The sequence below is a fragment of the Onychomys torridus genome, chromosome 7, assembly GCF_903995425.1.
Source record: "Onychomys torridus chromosome 7, mOncTor1.1, whole genome shotgun sequence".
NCBI classification, from domain to species: Eukaryota; Metazoa; Chordata; class Mammalia; order Rodentia; family Cricetidae; genus Onychomys; species Onychomys torridus.
In genome coordinates, this window is record NC_050449.1 from 100,970,421 (window position 1) to 100,991,166 (window position 20,746).

The following is a 20,746-nucleotide window of genomic DNA, read 5'->3' on the forward strand; positions in this document are numbered from 1 at the left end:
GACTGTAGGATGTGTCAACTTGACAGTTGAAGCTGATTAAACGTAACACCCATTATAGACCTCTGGCCCACATACACATCCCTGTACATATTCCCACCCATATGTGCACATTTATGAACACAGAACATACATATACACATAAAAAAAGAATGAGACTCTGAGCCAGATAGTGGTGGCACATGCCTTTAATCACAGCACTTGGGAGGTAGAGGCAGGCAGATCTCTGAGTCTGAGGCCAGCCTGGATTACAGAGTGAGTTCCAGGACAGGCAGGGCTACACAGAGAAATCCTGTCTCAAAAAACTGAAAAAAAAAAAACTTCTAGAGGAGTGGTTTTCAACCTGCCTAATTCTGAGACACTTTAATGCAGTTGCTCATGTTGTGGTGACCCCAACCATGAAATTCTTGTTGTTGTTACTTTATAACTGTAATTTTGCTACTGTTATGGATCATAATGCAAACATGTGATATGTGACCCCCAAGGGGTTGAGACCTGCAGGTTGAGAACCGCTGTTCTAGAGTTAGGGCTGAGGTTCAATAGTAGAGTAGTTGGCATGTACAAGGCTCTGGGTTCAATCCCCATCATCACACAAAGAAAATTCTTGCCTTAGACTCCTTTGTAACGAGTATTTCTCTGTCCCACCAGCCAGCTTCCAAATAATGACACAGATTATGAAATTTAATTAATGAAAATTTAATTTGAAAGCTCGGCCTACAGCATAGGCTTGCTTCTAACTAGCTCTTATAACTTAAATTAACCCATTTTTTTTTTCAGAGCTGAGGACTGAACCCAGGGCCTTGTGCTTGCTAGGCAAACACTCTACCACTGAGCTAAATCCCCAACCTCTAACCCATTTATTTTAATCTATGTTTTATCACATGGCATTACCTCTCTTCCATCTTGTACCTCCTGTTTCCTCTTGATGTCTCCTGACATCTCTCTCTGAGCCTCCTCCTGCTTTCTCTCTCTGCCTGGAAGTCCTGCCTAGCTATTGGTCATTTAGGTTTTTATTAAACCAATCTCAGTGACATATCTTCACACAGTGTAATCAAATATCTGGAAACACTCCTACAATGAAATAATATGAAATGAAGTATACAGAACAAAACTGTATAAATTATATTTGCCTCAAGATAGGGAACCTGAGGGTTGGGGATTTAGCTCAGTGGTAGAGCGCTTGCCCAGCAAGTACAAGGCCCTGGGTTCGATCCTCAGCTTAAAAAAAAAAAAAAAAAAAAAAAAAAAAAAAAAAGATAGGGAACCTGGAACCCTGAGCTAGCAAAGAGGGAAAATACTGTGAAGACTTGGAGAAGCTCCACTTCCTTTCTCTCTCCCTCCATTCCAAGGGAATGAACTCTCTCTCACCTGGGAAGCTTCCCTTACCCAACATGCAAGGTTCTAATAATCCTGTGCAAAGCGATCTCCAGTAAGAGGTCACACCTTTGTCACTATGTCAGTCATACATAGAGACAAGTCCCAAATGGCCACACAGATCTCCCCGACCTCTGGTCAGGACCGAGTAAGACACAAAGGGACCAACCACCTGAGGGTGCTTGTCCAAGGAAGGATCAGAGTTTTCCGACTTTGTCCTTCACCCCAAACTATTGGGATACTTCACCATGAAGGTAAAGAATTGAGCACATTGCTTCACAGAAAATATTAATAATACTATTGTTATTCCCTGATTTTACTTCTTTAAACTGTACTCTAAATGTAAAGGCTGCTGGGAAACTTGTTTTCCTGTTTTTGTTGCTTTGTGCATAGGAAATTACAAGCAGTAGTTCCTTGCCCATAGAAATCACCTGGTAGCTTTAAAAACAAATCCGATGCCTAGTCCCCATATGCATCCAATTAAGTAAAACTCTCTAGGGGTGGTGCCTGGGAATTAAGAATTTTTAAAAGCACCCCAGGTCAGTCTATGTGAAGCACTGAGAACTGCGCCTTCTAGACTCTTATACTAATATATTGAGACCAGAGTAAGCAACATTTTTTTGTTGTTGTTTTTGTTTTTCAAGACAGGGTTTTTCTGTAGCTTTGGAGGCTGTCCTGGAACTCGCTTGGTTCCAGGTTGCCTTCGAAATCACAGAGATCCACCTGCCTCTGCCTCCCGAGTGCTGGGATTACCGGCGGGCGGCCCGGCAATAATTTTTTAAGCAACAATTCATGTGCCTTTTTTTTTTTTAAACTATTTACTTATTCTATGTATATGAGTACTCCATTGGCACATATGCCTGCAGAAGAGGGCACCAGATCTCATCACAGATGGTTGTGAGCCATGTGGTTGCTGGGAATTGAACTCAGGACCTCTTCAATATGTCCACATCCTTTACAGTCAGTGTGGCTGGGCTCACTAATGACATTTATCTAGCTCCCTAAACTTACATTTTCCTTCCACGATGAGTGGGGAAATACCTTTACAGTCCCTTGAAATAAACCTCTAGCAGGCTTTTGAGAGGAGGAGCAGGGGACTGGCCTCTAAGACACGAAAGAAGGCGGTGCCAGGTGAGGCAACCTGGGACCTGGGTCAGACCCCGCCTCTGGCTGTGCGGGGCTCGGGAGCCCGGAACCGCTCCCTCAGTGCTTAGGCTGCGGAGAGTTACGGACTACATTTCCCACAATGCACCGAGGACCGGGCTGGGACTGGCCAAGCGGCTGAAACCGGGCCTCCGCCACCAGAGGCCGGTGAAAGCTGTCTTCCTGCGCCGGTGGCCGGTTAAGGGTCGGACAGGAGAGATCGGTTCCTCCGCTGTGGCCATGTCTGTATCCTCCAGGGGCGGTAGCCCCACGAAGTTGCACCCTCAGCCCAGGCACGGCTGGACATTCATAGCCTCCCAGGGGTCTGGCAGAGGGCAGTGACTGGCACTCTCGGTAGGTCCTGTGTTCCCCCTAGAAACAGGTGAGTTCGACTGCCAACCCACGTGGCCTGGGGGAGGCGAGAGGCGGGCAAGCTGTCATCTTTAGAGGGAGGGGCTTGAAAACTGGGGGGTCCCGGCCATCTACTGCACCGATAGGAGCACTGCGTCTCTTTGGGGTCCTTCAGCCGGCTGGCCCCAACTGGGAAATACCAAAGATGAGGCGAGAACTCATTCTTTGGCCGGGAGGGCAATATCCCATAGGCAGCAAGTAGTTGGGTAAGACACCAACCCCCAATTCGGACGTATTCGGCCCTCAGAGTTCTCTTAAAAAGCGACCGAGGGGTGGTGGAGTGAGCCAGGCAGCTCAAGGAAGGGTCTTGGTCTTGAGACTTCTTTCTCAAAGATGTCCTGGCTCAGATAACTAGGCTGCCCTTACACTAGGTGAGCCAACCCTTTCTGGGCTAGAGTTTGCTTGGGAAATGTGAGCAGCCTTTGTCAGGAAGGGGAGTGGCCTCCAGGGGTGACCGGGATCAGGCTAGGCTTAGTATAGAGTAGGCGTCCTGCTGAAGGGAGTACTCACAGCACCTCTTTAACTGGGCCCTTCTGTCATACATTCTGCATCTCGTCCTCCCAGACAGACCAAAGGGTCAAGGCCAAAGGTGAAACACTGTCTGAACGGGAAGAAGGATCGAGGTGGTTAGGAGCCAGTAAGAAGGGGCTTTTGCAAGACCCTACCCTCTCAGGAGTCTTCCAAGAGAGGGAGGAGCAGGAGAAGCAGGGAGAACACCAGTTCTTTAGGTGACATGGCTCTAGGCTCCACTGGACGCTTCTAGGAAAAGTTGCATGCCCTGGGGACATTTAGAGGAGCAGCCTGAAAAGTGTGCCAGTAGAGACTTCCGGGGCTGGTTGGAGATAACTCCGGTGCTAACTGCTTCAGGTCCAGCTTCCCAGGAGCATCAGCTGCAAAAGTTAAAGCTCCGCTGGAGGTGGGAGGTGGGCTTTACCCGATCCACTCAACTTTCCTGCCTGAGTGGGTGGGTATCCAGACAGCTATTTGCTTCACAAGGCCTTCTGCCTGGAACCCCACACTGACCTTGGAGAGGATAAAGATGCCATATGATCTCACATAGCAGAGGGACGGTTGTGAAAAAAGCATCTGCTGGCTCTAGACAGCTGACCCTGCTCCCTTCCCCATGCAGGTACCATGCTGGGTACACTCTGAAACATGGGGCTCCTTTAATGGAAACACAAAAGGCACACTGACAGACAGAGTGAAGCTGGGCTAGAACTTGTTTGGATCTTTAAGCCAGAAGTGCATGACCACAAAGAGGGGCATTATACAGACCTAGGAGTAAACTTGGGAGAGATATCTAGAAGCAGCAGAAGCTAGAAACCTGTTTCTGCAACTGCAGAGCCAGAGATCAGCTGGTTTGCTTGGTGCTCTGAGGCTGAGGCCCATGCATGGCTCTTGGACCTGACATGGGGGAGGGGTGGAGGTCCTTCAAGCTGGAGCTCACCTGGCTTCCTAAAGTCATTCATCAGGTTCTGGCTTACTGAGCAAATTCCCAAAGGATTGGTCTGCAGGACAGAGACCACTGGATCTGTGTGTAAACGCAGCTTCAATGCTAAGGACGGTTACCAGTGTGCTGACGACAGCAGCTGAGCACACGCTATGCCTACTCTGTAGCATATCACTCGTATCATCTCATCTCATCCTACCACCCCATAAATCAGAGCAGCTGTTTGAAGGGTAGCTCCATTCCATACTGTTTGTTTGTTAATTTTTCCAGACAGGGTTTCTCTGTGTAGCCCTGGCTGTCCTGGAGCTCACTCTGTAGACCAGGCTGGCCTTGAACTCACAGAGATCCACCTGCCTCTGCCTCCCGAGTGCTTGATTTAAAGACTATGTGTCACCACCGCCGGCTTCCATTCCATACCATTTTATAAGTGGGAAAATGGAGACCTGTAGAACCAGTCCTCTAACTACAGAGCTGTTTTTCCTGAATACTTGATTACTTCCAGAGAAAAGCTGTTTCTACAGACAAGGGTTTTCTTGCCTGATCCCAGGTACCTTGAACTGAGTGTTCTTCATAGACCTTTCATTTTCTTTCTCTTCCAAAGATATTTATTCATTAAATGTTGGTTTAATTCCCCCTGTGTATGTCTTATATGTAGCAGGCCATATGAAGGGTGACCTTCAATCTAGAAAAAAATCGGGGTAAGCAGGTGTATTGCAGGAAGGCCGCTCTGATAAGGTACTCCAGCAACAACTTGAAGTGAAGGAATGAGTCATGTGCTAGCCTAGGAAGGGCTATAAAAGAAGTTGGGCGAGGGAAGAGTAAGGGGCAAAGGTTAAGCGAAGGGGTGTTCAGGATGAGCTGAGATAGAAATGGGGTGGGGAGAAAGGGTAGAAAAGAAGCTTGGAGAGAGGAGGAAGGGCCTTGCGGGCCATCGGAGGAAGTTGTTCTCTTGCAAAGTGCGGTGGAAGTGTTACAGAACTGTGAGCAGAGGAAGGAATACCTGACCTGATCCATGTCTCACCTCAAACACAGAGACAGAGCGGTGGGACACACTAGGACAGGTTAGGAGGTTGTGGCAATAATTTGCTAGAGAGATAATGGTAAACCACTCAGATAATCATGGAATTGATAAGAAAGGGTCAACTCTTGAGCTCAGTGTGGTGGCGCACACTTTATTCCCAGAACCCAGGCAGAAGCAGGTGGATCTCTGGGTTCAAGGCCAGCCTGGTCTACAAAGTGAGTTCGAGGACAGCCAGGGCTACACAGAGAAACCTTGTTTCAGGAAAACAAAAACAAACAAAAAAAGAAATAGTCAACTATTGGATATAGGCGTTTACTATTTAACGTTGATAAGTTATTCTGTGAAAGGAACCACTTGTTGTCTTATTGTCTCCCTCCCACTATTACTTACTCATTTTTAAGATCTTAATTTTATTTATTTTAATTATATGTATATGTGGAGGGGGGAGCTGTGTATGTGAGTGCAGTATCTGAAGAGGCCAGAAGAGGGCATTGGATCCACTGAAGCTGGAGTTACAGGAGGTTGTGAATCAAGGCCAAGTATTCTCTAAGAGAAGTATGTGCTCTGATCTAAACTGCTGAGCCATCTCTAGCCCCTGTTTACTGTGTTTTTGAGACAGTCTCATATACCCCAGGTTGGCTTCCAACTCATTATATAGTTAAGGACGTTGAACTTGAAGCCATCCTCTCACCTCCACTTCCAGGTTACAGGCATTCATGTCACTGCACATGTTAATTAAAGATTTGGCTTTTATTTGTGTCTATGAGTGTAATGTATGTGTGTGTGTGGATGCCTGAGGAAGCCAAAAGAGGGAATTAGGTCCCCCTAGGAGCTGCTGGAGTTACAGGTTGTTGTGAGCCATCCAACATAGGTCCTGTAAAATGAGCTGCAGTCCTCTGCAAAAGCAGAAAGAAAAAAAAGAAAAAGAAAAAATTCTTTTTTTTTCCTTGGTTTTTTTTTTTTTTTTTTTTTTTTTTTTTTTTTTTTTTTTTGAGACAGGGTTTCTCTGTGGGCCTTGGCTATCCTGGAACTCACTATACAGACCAGGCTGGCCTTGAACTCACAGAGATCTGCCTGCCTCTGCTTCCCAAGAGGTGGGATTAAAGGCACACATCACTGCTGCCGCCACCACCACCACCACCTGACTACAAAAAAATAAAAAATAAAAAAATAAAATTCTTAACTACCAAGCCATCTCTCCAGCACTACCCATGGTTTTATGTGTATATGTGTGCGTGTGGAAGCTACAGGTCAACCTAGAATATCATTTCTCAGGTGTTGTTCCTTAGGTGTTGTTCACATTGCTTGTTTGTGTTTAAACTTTTTTTATTTTAATTTGGAGTGGGGGGCATCATGGGAGTTCCAGCGACCAAACTTAAGTTGTTAAGTTTGACTACAAATGTCTTTGCCTGGTGATCCATCTGGCTGACCCAACTTTGGTTTTTTGAGACAAGGTCTCTCATTGGTCTGGAACTCATCTTGCAAGGCTAGTTTGGCTGCAGTGAACCCTAGGGATCTACCCGTCTCCACTTCTCCAGTGCTGGGATTATAAGGGTATCACCATGCCCAGCTTTTTCACTAGGATTCTTGGCATTCAACTCGGGTCCTTAAGCTTACCCAGCAAGCACTTTAACAACTGAGCTCTTTCCCCAGTTCCATACATGGTTTTATACAGTACAGGGCTCAAACCCAGAGCTTCATGCATTATAGGCAAGCATTCTATCCACTAACTTATGTCTCTAAGCCCTAATTTTGGTTTTATTGAGACTCTGTAGCTTAAGATAGGTTCTTGTGTATCCCAAGCTGCTGCCTCTACCTCTCAAGTGCTGGGATTGCAAGTGTATGTCACTATGTCATGTTTTATGCAGAGCTAAAAGATGGAACTATGTTTGTTCGTCTTTGAGATAAGCTCTCACTCTTTTATTTATTTAAAAAATTTTTATAAGGTTTCACTCTGTAGCCTAGACTAGCCTCCACCTTTCAGCAGCTTTCCTGCATTAGCCTACCAAGTTCTGGGATTATAGGCCTGAGCCACAACGCTCAGTTTTGTGTTAAAAGACAGGTCCTCATGTAGACCAAGCTGACATCAAACTCACTATGGCAGCAAGCACCAGCCGTCCTCTTGTCTCTGCCTCCACAGCACAGGGATTACAAGTGGTACCAACCCAGCATCTTCACGTTGGTTCTGGGGATGGAATTCATGTCCTCTTGTTTGCAAGGCAAATACTTCATAGACTGAGTCATCCCTGATGTCCCTTTTAGTTTGATTTTGTTTTGTTTTGTTTTTTGTTTATTCAGAGTTGAGGACTGAACCCAGGGCCTTGCGCTTGCTAAGCAAGTGCTCTACCACTGAGCTAAATCCCCAACCCCCCTTAGTTTGATATTTTTAAAGATGTATTATTATTATTATTTTATTCATGTGTATATGTCTGTATAAATGTATGCCACTTGTGTGCATGCCCCATGAAGGCCAGAAGAGGACATCTGTTTCCTGGAGTGGGAGTTATAGGCAGTTGTAGGCCTAACATGGAGCTAGGAACAAACTGGGGTCTTCTAGAAGAGCAGTGAATATTTTTAACTGCTGAACAATCACTCCAACCACCCTCCCCCTTAGTTTGTTTTTTTGAGACAAGGTCTTACTTAGGCAAGACTGGACTTGAACTTGCTTGCTTTGTAGCTTAGAATGACCTTGAACTCCAGGGCCTCTGGCCTCCAAGTCTCAACTGCTAGGATTTTGGGTGTGTGCCACCATACCTAGAAAGGAACATCCTTTAAAAAGAGGGTAGATTGGGACCTTGGTTAGGACGTATAACCTTGTTTGTTTGTTTGTTTGTTTTTGAGACAGGGTTTCTCTGTAGCTTTGGAGCCTGTCCTGGACTAGCTCTGTAGACCAGGCTGGCCTTGAACTCACAGAGATCCACCTGCCTCTGCCTCCTGAGTGCTGGGATTACAGGCGTGCACCACCACCACCCGGCTCAGGATGTATAACCTTAAGATAACAATCATGTGTGTATGCCTGCAAATAAAAGAAAGATTTGGGCTAGAAATGAAAGTTGAGTCCATTAATGTATTGAGGTAATTTAAAACTGTGAGAGCAAAATGAGATCACAAAGGCGTTGAGTGACGACAGAAGAGAAGCAAGGACGGAACGGGCCTTCAATAAGAACTGTAAAAGGACTCGGACGGGTAGTCCATGAGGTCGGTAATAGGTTTTCTGTCCCCCATAATAGGTTTCTCCACTGACACAGTAAGCCAGATCAAGCCAAATTGAAAAAGTAAGAGATCAGGTTTGTTTGAGCAAAGTGACTCCCAGGTGAATTCTTCAGTCTCAGAGACTGAGGTGGAGAAATCACACACCTGAACTAAAGCAGGGAGGTTATAGGGTGGAGGCAAGGGATGCTGATGTGTCCACCGCAAGCTGGTGTTATGCCCAAGTATGGTCAAAAGCTGACCGATTTAGGCGGGGACTTGGGCAGCTGGCAACTTCAGGGGAGGAGCTGCTGTAGCCCCCAAGAATGTGGAAGTGGGTGTTTTTTGTTTTTTGGGTTTTTTTGGTGCCTTTTCTTTGTTGGAAATTCTCTGAGAGAGCACAGTTTAGAGAAAGAGAGGAATGGGGCTTTCCAGATCAAACGGGAGTGAGCTGGAGGTTCCAACGAAACAGTCGGGGAGGAGGGGGAGGGCAAGAAAAGAGAATGGTGTACTAGAAGGCAAGAGTGGCAGTTTCTCTAGGAGAGAGAAAGAAAGCCAAGATTGGTTGCGTAGACAGGTAATCCCAGTACTGCGTGGATGGGTGGGGGGAGACTTACATATTGAACCTCAGAACAGCAGAGCAGCCTTAGCCACAAAGTGAGACATTGTCTAGAAAAATAAAAAAGATAGGTAAGGGATGAAAGAGGAAGGGGGGAGGGGAACGGAGGGGACAGAGAATGAGAATATATCAGGAGTTTGTTTCTGTTACTGTTCAGGGGTGAAGTGAGTTGATCTTGGGAGTCATTGGAACAGTGATGTCTGGATGTAACAGATTCCAGAGAGAACAGGAGAAATGTAGCTGCTGTGGCCAGAAACCTTCCTGTTCAGCAGTTGTCTGTGGACTCTCCACATTTCCCAGCCTCCTTAGCTATGACACTAATTCTAGATGGCTTTGACTCTGAAGTATTAAGAGCTTAATAATAATCTAGCTGTGTTTTCCCATGCCGCCGCATGTGGAGGCAGTGCTCTGATACTAGTACAATGGACCATGGCTTGGAAGGAAGAGACTTCGAATTATCTCCAGACAGGCTGGAGAGATTGCTCAATGGTTAAGAGTGTTTTCTCAAACCCATGAGAACTGGAGTTGAGATCCCACATCCACATAACAAGCCTCACAAATACCTTGCAGCTCCAATGCCAAGAGGTACAGGGAGGGGACTGCTTAAACTTCCTGGCTTCCAGATAGCTGAGAAGTGTTCGTTTGTTTTGGTCTTTCCAGACAGGGTTTCTCTGTGTAACAACCCTGGCTGTGCTGGAACTCACTCGTAGACCAGGCTGACCTGGAACTCAGAAATCCACTTGGCTTCTGTCTCCTGGGTGCTGGGATTAAAGGCATGTGCCACCACCACCGGCTCTTAAATCTTTTAAAAAAGGAAAACAATCACTATTTAAGAAGAAGACTTGCTTCCAGACCCATGGTTGATTTTGTGTGCTCAGAAAGGTACATACTAGACAGAGGCAGGTGGATATCTGAGTTTGAGGCCAGCCAGGGCTACACAGTGAAACTCTGCCTTAAAAAAACAAAAACAAAAACAAAAAAACTGTTGGTCAATTTAAATTTTGTTTTTGTTTTTTTCTTTCGGACAGGGTCTCTCTATGTAGCTCTGGAAATCCCAGAACTCACTATGTCATAGACTAGGCTGGCCTCAGAGATCCTCCTGCCTCTGCCTCCCAAATGAGGGGATAAAAGTGTGTAGTACCACATCTGACTCCTATTTTTATTTTTAAGACAGTGTTTCTTTTTGTAACTCTGGCTGGCCAGAAACTTGTCTCTGTAGACCAGGCTGGACTCAAACTCACACAGATCTACCTACCTTTGCTTTCCTGGTACTAGGCTCAAAGGTGTGCACTGCCATGCCCATCCATGGTACATTCAGTTTTGAATGGGGAAATTCACGGTAGAATGTGGAGTGAAAGAGGCGTTACAGAAGTGTTTCAATTCCTACATCAGGTTCTCTAAACCCTCAGCTTCAGGTCTTACCTCCTGTTGACTAACCTGCTCGGAATTATGTAACTTAACCCACATAAACTTTGTAACATGCTAACCTGTACTTGAACTTTTGTGAGACAGGGTTTCACTGTGGATTTCAGGCTGGCCTTGTAGTCACTATGTAACCCAAGCTGGCCTAAAACTTTGAACAATCCTGCCTCAACCTCTAAAGTACTGGAACTGCTTTTGTACAAATACTGGCTACCCTGACAGTGTGACTTCCTTCTGGTCCTCTTCCTTTGTGTATTTATTTGTATTTGACATATAAAAATTATACACTGTCTTCTTAAAATGTATGTAGGGGTTGGTGAGATGATCCAGTGGGTAAAGGATCTTGCTGCCAAACTTGAGTTTGATCCTGGGAACCCACGTATGCAAAACTGGGAGCAGTGGTGCATATCTGTAATGTCAGTACATCTATGGTGAGATAGGAGGCAGGGACAGGAGAACCAGCAGCAAGCTGGGTCAGCTAGCCTGAGTGCACTGCACAGTGACAGAAACAAGGGAGACCCTGCCTCAAACAAAGTAGTAGGAGAGAACTGGCTCCTGAAAAGTTATCCTTTGACCTCCATACATGACCACACACACACACACACACATACACACACTATTTTATTTTATTTTTAATTATTTTAAAGATGTATTATTTTATTTTATGTGTGAGAGTGTTTTGCCCCTGCATTTATGTGTGGGCCCCACATATGTACCTGGTGCCTGAATAGAACTAGAGTTTCAGGCAGCTGTGAGCCACCATGTGGGTTCTGGGAATGGAACCCAGGTTCTCTGCAAAAACATGTGCTCTTAACTCCTGAGCCATCTCTCTAACCTCTAGATACATTTTTTTGTTTGTTTTTTGTTTTCCTAGACAGGGTTTCTCTGTGCAGCCTTGGCCTTGTGTTGAGATTAAAGATGTGTACCTGCCTCTAAATAAATAATTTTAAATGTAGATTAAAATGCATGTTTTTAAGCTGGTGTGGTGGTGCATGCCTTTAATTCCAGCACTGGAGAGGCAGAGACAGGTAGATCTCTGTAAGTTTGAGGCCAGCCTGGTTTACAGAGCGAGTTCCATGACAGCCAAGGTTGCACAGAGACTTTGACTTGCAAACAAACTAAAATAAATAAATAAACCAAAAAATAAAAAAGCATGTTTTTAGACAAACTAGTAATAGCAACTAACACTGTCAGTGTAGCGAGGAAGATTGAATGGTAGAGAGAGAAAATGAACGACATTTCTTTATACTTTCTGTGTTTCCATGTTTTCTGTGATGAATGTGTCTTTTTATAATCAGAAAAGGAACATGATGGCTGGGTATAGCTCAGTGGTAAAGTGTCTACCTGCTATGTACAAGGACCTGGGTCCAATTTCCAAGGAAGGGAAAGGGAGAGAGACAGGTTTTAGGGTTGGTTTTTTTTTTTTTTTTTTTTTTTTTGGTTGTTTTTTTTTTTTTTTTTTTTTTTTTTGGTTTTTCCAGACAAGGTTTCTCTGTAGCTTTGGAGGCTTTCCTAGAACTCGCTTTGTAGACCAGGCTGGCCTCGAACTCACAGAGATCTGCCTACCTCTGCCTCCCAAGTGCTGGGATTACAGGCGTTTGCCACCACCGCCCGGCAGGTTTTAGTTTTTAAAACAAGACTTTACTACGCAGCTACAGCCAGCCCGATACTCTGGGCAGTTCTCCTGACTCCGTCTCCTGGGTCCTGGGGTTAGAGCTGCCAACCACCACATCCAGAAAAAGAACCTGAAAACTTAGTTTTGTTTTGGTTTGTTTTTTCGAGACAGTCCTGGCTGTCTTGGAACTCACTTTGTAAACCAGCCTGGCCTTGAATTCACTGAAATCCACCTGTCTCTGCCTCCCAAGTGCTGGGACTAAAGGAGTGTGCTACTACTGCCCGGCTAAAACTTAACATTTTTATGAGAGAATACCCAGAAGTCATTTCCCAAGGATTTGACTTGGTGGGGTCCTGGTAAGAAACTTAGTACCATTAATACACTGGTGTCTACCAGCACCTTACTCCTTTGCCCTCCATGATGTTTGTTTGTTTGTCTTTTGTTTACCTCATAGGACAGCCCAAAAGATGGCTGCTGACATGCAGAGGAAGGGCAGCAGCGAATGCCCTGACGGCACATTGGCTCCTTCCGATGGCCAGAGTGTGGAGAGAGCTGAGAGCCCCACGCCAGGACTGACCCAGGGAACAGAGCCAGGTATGGATAGAGCATGCAGTTCCCCAGCCAGAGACTAGTGGAGCAAGCAAGCCTCCAGCGGGGAGCAGGGATCACAACCACTCTTTCCTCCCTACTCACTGTACATTTGCTCATTCAATAGGTGTTTGTCACATGTTGGGATACTACAGTGAGCAGGGCCCAGTTTATATCTTACCTTTCTTGCCATTTCATATTGTACCAGCCTAGACAGCTGTGAGGGCCTGTCTCTTATAGGAAAAATAAGGAAAGATATAAAATGATTCCTTTCTTCTCTGAACACTCTTACTTGAAAGTCAATATTTTTAAAAAATCTTTTTTTTTTTTTTTTTATTTTTTGAGACAAGGTTTCTCTGTGTAACAGCCCTAGCTGTCTTGGAGCTTGCTTTGTAGACCAGGCTGGCCTCAAACTCAGAGATCTGCCTCTGCCTGAGTGTTGGGATTAAAGGAGTGTGTCACCACTACCAGACTAAAATATCTTTTTGTTGTTGTTGTTGTTTTTGTTTTTGTTTTTGTTTTTTTGTTTTTTGAGCTGAGGATCGAACCCAGGGCCTTGTGCTTGTTAGGCAAGCGCTCTAACCCTGAGCTAAATCCCCAACCCTTGTTTTGTTTTTCGAGACAGGAATTCTCTGTATAGTTTTGCGCCTTTTCTGGAACTCACTCTGTAGACCAGGCTGGCCTCGAACTCACAGAGATCTGCCTGGCTCTGCCTCCTGAGTGCTGGAATTAAAGATGTGTGCCACCGCTGACCAGCTAAAATATCTTTTAATAAAAATTCTGTGTTTCAAAAGGAAAAGAAGAGCCGGACATTGTGGTGTACACCTGTAATCCCAGCACCTGTGGGCTGAGGCAGGATTGGTATGAGATCCTGGCTAGCCTGGAGTTACAAAAATGAATACAAGGCTAGCCAGGGCTATGTAGGAAGACCATATCTCCAGAAGAAGAAAACAAAGTAGGAGTTGAGCTTTAGCTCATTAGTCAAGTACTTGCCTAGTGTGCGTCAGTCCTTAGATTCCAGCACCCCAAAAATATGTAAGAGAAGCCCGATGTGGCCACTGTCCTAGAGAAGCCACAGGCTGGTGGTCAGGGGCTGTGATAGCTCTCCCTCATGGATGGAGAGGGTAAATAAATTTGTACTCTTAAGGGATACCATTGTAGTGACCAATAATTGGTTAGTGTTCCAAAGGAAATTAAAGAGAGAAAATGATCATGTCTGGGGCTGGAGGTCAGATGTGTAAATAAATACCTCTTACCTGAGAGTGGCAGTGTGCCAAGTACTTATCCACATGGGGCGATGGGGATGCCTTCCAGGTACACAGCTCCTGGGTAAGAGTGTGTGTGTGTGTGTGTGTGTGTGTGTGTGTGTGTGTGTGTGTGTGTGTTGGGGGGATCTGAAGCACAAATAGATAAAGGCCATTGTGTTTGGAATGAGCAAGGGGGTGAGCCGTTCAGTGTCAGTGAGGGGTAGGCAGATACCATGTTGCCTTGGGACCAAGGACTTTTAGGTTGTAGATGAGCATGATCCATAGTAGACAGTGGTAGAAAGGACAGGAGCTTGGCCCCATCAAGACAGGCAGTGACCCACTCGGCATCTCCTTGGTGAGCGGTGAGTGTCTCTAAGCACCAGTGCTTTCGGTCTGCAGGTGCGGGGCAGGAGGGTGCCATGTTTGTTCATGCACGTTCCTATGAAGACCTGACAGAGTCAGAAGACAGGGAAGCTTCTGGGGACAGCCCCAAAGAGTATGCTGGGAGTCCCCCCCCACTACCTACAGACATGCGCCAGATCAGCCAGGACTTCAGTGAGCTAAGCACCCAGCTGACAGGTGTGGCCCGTGACCTGCAGGAGGAAATGCTGCCAGGAAGCTCTGAAGACTGGCTGGAGCCCCAGGGGGCAGCCAGACAACCAGCCACAGAGCCTTCTCAGGAAGGCTCAACTGATGGGGAGGAGGAGGACGGCGCGGAGGCATGGCGCCTCCACCAGAAGCATGTGTTTGTACTGAGTGAGGCAGGGAAGCCTGTGTATTCTCGCTATGGGTCTGAGGAAGCACTTTCCAGCACTATGGGTGTCATGGTTGCCCTGGTGTCCTTCTTGGAGGCAGACAAGAATGCCATCCGCTCCATCCATGCAGGTGAGCCACCTGAAGAGGGGTGTGGGGAAGGCTCCGGTGGCAGGGTCTATTCATACCCGGTTTTGGACACACACACTCACACTCACACTCACACACACACTCACACACACTCACACACTCACACACACACACTCACACACACACTCACACACACACACACACACACACTCACACACTCACACACTCACTCACACACACTCACACACACACACACACACACACACACTCACTCACACCTAGAAAGCTGGGTTGTGCCTGAGGGTCAAGTCCTTCCATCCCTCTGAGCCTCACCCTCTAACTGAACATAGGATAACAGTATCAGCCTCCTGAGGTAGTGCGGCTGTGCTGAGAGCTAAAGGCAGTTCCACCTAGAGTTTTGCCAGGAGAAAGGATGAAAGCCCCCCTGGGGCAGTGACAAAAATATGAATAAATTAAAAAATTAAAAAAACCCAACCAACCCCAGATCCCTTGCCAATTGAGTTAGCACTTGTCATAAAATGTGTTTTCCTGAGCTGGGCCTGGTGATGTATATGCAGCCTGTAAATTCCAGCACTTGGGAGGTGGAGGCAGGAGGATCAGCTTTTGCTGCATTAGCCAGTCTCAAGCCAACCTGGGCTACTTTGTGTCTCAGAAAGCACACAAAGAATGTGTTTTCCTGAAGAGCCTTCTTCTCGGGAGTCCAAGGGAGACAGATTGTGAAACAGCTAGCAGGGAAGGGAGGTGACTGGCTACCCACAACCAATAAGCCCCTGCTGAATCCAGAGCCCCCAGCAAGGAAGCCCTGAAAGTGAAGCCCACTGGGAAAGCCTATCCGGGAGGGCTTCTGGGAGGAGGGCTGAAGCTGACACCCCTGCCCACACCCTCAGATGGCTACAAGGTAGTATTCGTGCGCCGGAGCCCTCTGGTGCTGGTGGCGGTGGCCCGCACGCGGCAGTCGGCCCAGGAGCTGGCGCAGGAGCTACTGTACATCTACTACCAGATCCTGAGCCTCCTCACTGGCGCGCAGTTGAGCCACATCTTCCAGCAGAAGCAGAACTACGACCTGCGGCGCCTGCTCTCAGGCTCGGAGCGAATCACCGACAACCTGCTGCAGCTAATGGCTCGAGACCCCAGTTTCCTGATGGGCGCAGCGCGGTGCTTGCCCTTGGCAGCGGCAGTGCGGGACACGGTGAGTGCCAGCCTGCAGCAGGCGCGTGCTCGCAGCCTGGTCTTTTCCATTCTGCTGGCCCGCAACCAGCTGGTGGCGCTGGTGCGCCGCAAGGACCAATTCCTGCATCCCATCGACCTGCACCTGCTTTTCAACCTCATTAGTTCCTCCTCATCCTTCCGTGAGGGCGAGGCATGGACCCCCGTGTGCCTGCCAAAGTTCAATGCAGCCGGCTTCTTCCACGCGCACATCTCTTATCTAGAACCTGACACCGACCTCTGCCTGCTGCTGGTGTCCACTGACCGTGAGGACTTCTTTGCAGTCTCTGACTGCCGCCGTCGCTTCCAGGAACGCCTTCGAAAGCGGGGAGCCCACCTGGCCCTGCGGGAGGCGCTGCGCACGCCTTACTACAGCGTTGCCCAAGTGGGCATCCCTGACCTTCGCCACTTCCTTTATAAGTCAAAGAGCTCGGGTCTCTTCACCAGGTGAGAGGAGGCACTGCTTCAGGGAGACAAGGATGCAGAAATGGGGGGAGGCTGGTTGGTCCTGAGACCTAAGATGCAGCCCTGAAACTGAGCACTCCTTTGAGAGTGTACCGGTATGCTGGGGCTGTTTTCCTCTGGCAACACTCGGTGGGCGTACACCTCTCTACTTCAACACACGTAAGGCCTGGAACAACTTAGGAAAGAAGCTGAACAGAGGCTTCCCAGGTCCTTTGCCCTGGAGCAGCTCTGCCTTGGGGGTCACTTTGGTGCAGAGCAGGATGCAAAGCCTTCCCCCAGCCAGCCCTCCACTACGGAGCTGGACAGATGTGCCCTCTCCCCACCCCACTTTTGGCCAGAAGGTTTCCCAGCATGCTTTCCTCTGCTCTTGACCTGCCACTCCGTTAGATACCTACACTCAGAAATAGCCTCTCTAAGGAAGGGTCACCACAGGACCGCTATGACCCTGGCAGGGGGGCAGGGTCCAGTCTGTCCTGGGTCTTCTGTGGTCATAGGGAACAGGCAGTAAAAGCTCCCTGTCCAGAAATAGGTATTTCTAGTTCTCCCGAGAAGACAGTGAAAGGCACGCCTTTGTGAACCCACTTCTCCATCTGCAGTCCTGAGATTGAGGCCCCGTACACCAGTGAGGAGGAGCAGGAGCGGCTGCTGGGCCTCTACCAGTACCTGCACAGCCGAGCTCACAACGCCTCTCGCCCACTCAAGACCATCTACTATACAGGCCCCAATGAGAACCTCCTAGCCTGGGTAAGGTGGCCCTAGATGAACTGGTCTTCATACGAATACTGGGTAGATGCCACAAGAGGCATGCCTATTCTAGGTGATGACCCTTTGCCCCCTCCTTCAGGTGACAGGTGCCTTTGAGCTCTACATGTGCTACAGCCCACTGGGAACCAAAGCATCAGCTGTCAATGCCATCCATAAGCTGATGCGCTGGATCCGTAAAGAGGAAGACCGGCTCTTCATCCTCACACCCCTCACCTATTGATGGAAGTGGGAAGGCACACTGGGTGTGGGAAGCCATGGGAGCCTCCAGGTGAGGCTGGCTTCTCCTGCCCAGCCAGCAGGCAGGGACTGAGGGTTGGTGCGTGCATTAAAGTGCTTTGGGAAAGACACTTGTGTTTTGTCATTGACTCTTTTGTTTGTTTATTTGGTTTTTGAGGTAGGCTCTCTCTATGTAGCCTTGACTGTCAGGAACTCACTCTGTAGACCAGGCTGTCCTCAAACTCAGAGATCCACCTACCTCTGCCTCCTGAGTACTGGGAATAAAGGTGTGTACTGCCACACCCAGCTCTGTCACTGGTTGGTTCTTTTACCCATCCAGTCTCACATATAGACACAGAATCCTCCTTCCTGGCCCAACACATTCCTTATATGTGGGGGCACATGTTCATTTGAGCCCCTCTCCTCCCACCCTTTGCTAGCATCAGGCTAGCATCTGTGGAGTCAGATTCCAGTCTGGGGCTGTTTTGGCTCCATGAAATGCTGCCATGTGTAAAGGGTTCACAAGTACCCTGCTGTTTTCCCCTTGCCTGCCCCCATCTTTACCCATACTCAGTCTTCTCTAGTGCCAGCCTGTCCTTGGTGGGGCCCCCAGAAGCAGGCTTCAAAGGATAGTTCAGTCACCAGCACTTAAGTACAGGCCAAGCTGAGTAAGACAAGTGCAGATTACCTGGGCCAACTTCGGGTAGGAGCCCTTGCCAAGGCAACCCAGTGTTGAGCATAATCAGATTCAGAGTCCAATCTCCTCTAGCCACAGGCCTCTGGGGATAATGCTTATGTCTTCCCACAAAGGGATATCTGTCTTAGTTCCTGTATCTTAACCAGCCAGTTCATCGTAACAGCCCCCCCCCATGAGCCAAAGGATGCCCACTTGGCCTTAAGGTCACTTGATATGCTGGGTTGTCTTCAGTCACCCTCTTCCTCAGCCTGTCCTACATGAAATACTGTGGACACTCAGGAGGCTCAGCAGTAAAGGACTAGTTCCATTTCCTCTGCCATAAGACCCTGGGGCAACCCAGGACACAGGGCAGAAGGCTTCCAACTTGCTCATGAGGGGTGGGGGGAGGGGAGACACGACAGTCTCCTGGTCCTGCTGCAACTCAGCCATCTCACTTATCAGAGAAGCTAAAGGTCTAACTAAAGAGAGAATTGCCTGATAATGTTGTCTTCAGGCTGTCAGAACCCCCTTCATACAATCTCTGTAAGTAGGACCACAATTATTTTTGCCACTAAAACTACACCAGAGAAGATGTATGAATTAGCATGGGTCATGTTAAGGATGGGCCATGACAGTTGTACTTAATTGGGAGCATAATCTTAGTTACTGATTTCAACCCAGATCGTGTTAGAATTAACACAGCAAAGGTCACCTTCCCAAACTCCTAAGACCCTCAGAAGCAGGCTTGGTGTGCACCCTGCACATATCCCCTAGGTCCCTTTCTTGCCTATTTTGTGCTTTTCCTCGACTTGCTCCTTTGGAATCAGGGTGATTCGAAGCCAGACATCCCTGGTGGTTCTGGTCAGCAGTCGGCTCCTAATGCTTCCAGTAGCTACTCTAGCACCTATAGATATCCAGCCTCTCTCTAGTTCAGCATCAATTCTGCTCAGGATAAGAAAGGGGGGTCACAGATAAGCATTGGTACCTAGGACAGTAGGTACCTAGGAATGTGGGGTTTACCTATTTGGAGGTTACGAATTAGAGAACAGGCAAATAAAGGAGGTGTTCCTAATAGAGACACCAACATCTGCAAAGAGAAGAACCTGATAGAACTGCTCTGCTGTGAACTGGCAGAATCCAAAGTCCAGGGGTTTTCAACCTCTGGATAAAATACAGTGGGGCAAGTAGCTTAAAACTGCAGTCTGGGGGCTGGAGATATGGCTCAGAGGTTAAGAACACTGGCTGTTTTTCCAGAGGTCCTGAGTTCAATTCCCAGCAACCACATGGTAGCTCACAACCATCTGTAATGAGATCTGGTGCCCTCTTCTGGCCTGCAGGGATACATGCAAACAGAACACCATATACATAATAAATAAATCTTAAAAAACAAAACAAACAAACAAAACCCCTGCAGTCTGATGTGTTTACTGTAGTTAGAAAGAAGCCCCTGATTTTACTAAGGTGATTTCTGTGTTGAGAAGGAGACTAGTATTAACCCTCTGAAGCAGTCTTCAGAAAAGCCTGATCCCATGGAGGGCAAAGTGGCTGGCATTCCTTTGAGGTAAAATAAGTCCTAAACCAGCAATAGGCCACACCCAGTGAGTTACCTTAGAAGTGCTTATATTTAACACTGCAGGGCCCCATACCTAGCTTGAAGTTCCTGCAGAACCCACAGATAAAAAGTAACAAAGGGGGTTTGGGGATTTAGCTCAGTGGTAGAGCGCTTGCCTAGCAAGCACAAGGCCCTGGGTTCGGTCCTCAGCTCTGGAAAAAAAAGTAACAAAGGGGTTCTCCTTTGGACCGAAAGGTTAAGAAACAAATTACCCCCAAGGGGTGCATTGTGGGGGGGCAGTCACTATCATGGCCACATGGTGGCAGCAGAGAACCAATTAATGGCTGCTCCCACCTCCAAATGGGTTGGGCAAGGCCATCTAAACAAGCTTGTGAAGTCCTCCGTTCCCCCCCCCCCCCCCACCCAGAAATGTCTCACAGTCTCTGGAGGCAGGACCACATTCACAAGAGCCCCTGTCTGGATGTTGTGTAGAAAGTATTTCAGTTTTTCTCTGCATGACTATCTTTAGACATGTTGACTACAGAACACTGGAAGGGTGCCATGGTTTGTGTTGTGTATTCATTTCTGGGCCAGTTCCACTTAGGAAAAGGAGTACCTTTTATATTGCCTTGGGCATAGTATTCTCTATCTACTAGGTGTGGCTGCTCCATATGCCATTTCCTGTCAGTTACCAGGTGCTCAAGAACTTCATCCAGGAAGGAGGGGAAGTCCTACCCTAGGAATGGAGGAAGAGAATGAACTGACTGTGTTGGGGTGTGTACAGCCCAGGCTCTTGGTGATCCATGATATGCATCTGACACATGTCGGGTATGAAAGGCCTCCTAACAATACAGCAAAGATTAGCACAGCCCCCGAGCTAGGAGGACACGCAAATTTGTGAAGCATTCCATATTTTTTGGTGATTT

At 47.5% G+C, this 20,746-nt stretch overlaps 1 protein-coding gene and 1 non-coding gene across 3 annotated transcripts; both read left to right on the plus strand.

Moving 5' to 3' along the window:
* Positions 1-2,593: 2,593 nt before the first annotated feature.
* Positions 2,594-17,725, plus strand: Mon1a (MON1 homolog A, secretory trafficking associated). Of its 2 annotated transcripts, none has more exons than XM_036194081.1 (6): positions 2,594-2,896; positions 12,696-12,835; positions 14,476-14,961; positions 15,828-16,593; positions 17,208-17,355; positions 17,456-17,725. In XM_036194081.1, the coding sequence occupies exons 2-6, from the start codon at positions 12,709-12,711 to the stop codon at positions 17,594-17,596; spliced, it is 1,668 nt and encodes a 555-aa protein (XP_036049974.1). In that variant the 5' UTR covers positions 2,594-2,896; positions 12,696-12,708; the 3' UTR covers positions 17,597-17,725. The 2 variants fall into 2 exon arrangements, with proteins under 2 accessions (XP_036049974.1, XP_036049975.1); XM_036194082.1 differs by having other exon boundaries at positions 2,594-2,868; positions 17,456-17,723.
* Positions 17,726-20,634: 2,909 nt separating this feature from the next.
* Positions 20,635-20,737, plus strand: LOC118588108. Its single transcript, XR_004945511.1, has one exon. It is a non-coding gene; the product is annotated as a U6 spliceosomal RNA (small nuclear RNA).
* The last annotated feature ends 9 nt before the right edge of the window (positions 20,738-20,746 follow it).

Excerpts from the sequence above, each read along its gene's own strand:
- Mon1a (XM_036194081.1), top strand. The coding sequence starts at position 12,709 with ATGGCTGCTGACATGCAGAGGAAGGGCAGCAGCGAATGCCCTGACGGC. Across the intron at positions 12,836-14,475 it reads GACCCAGGGAACAGAGCCAG|GTGCGGGGCAGGAGGGTGCC; the intron begins GTATGGATAGAG and ends TTCGGTCTGCAG. Across the intron at positions 14,962-15,827 it reads CATCCGCTCCATCCATGCAG|ATGGCTACAAGGTAGTATTC; the intron begins GTGAGCCACCTG and ends CCACACCCTCAG.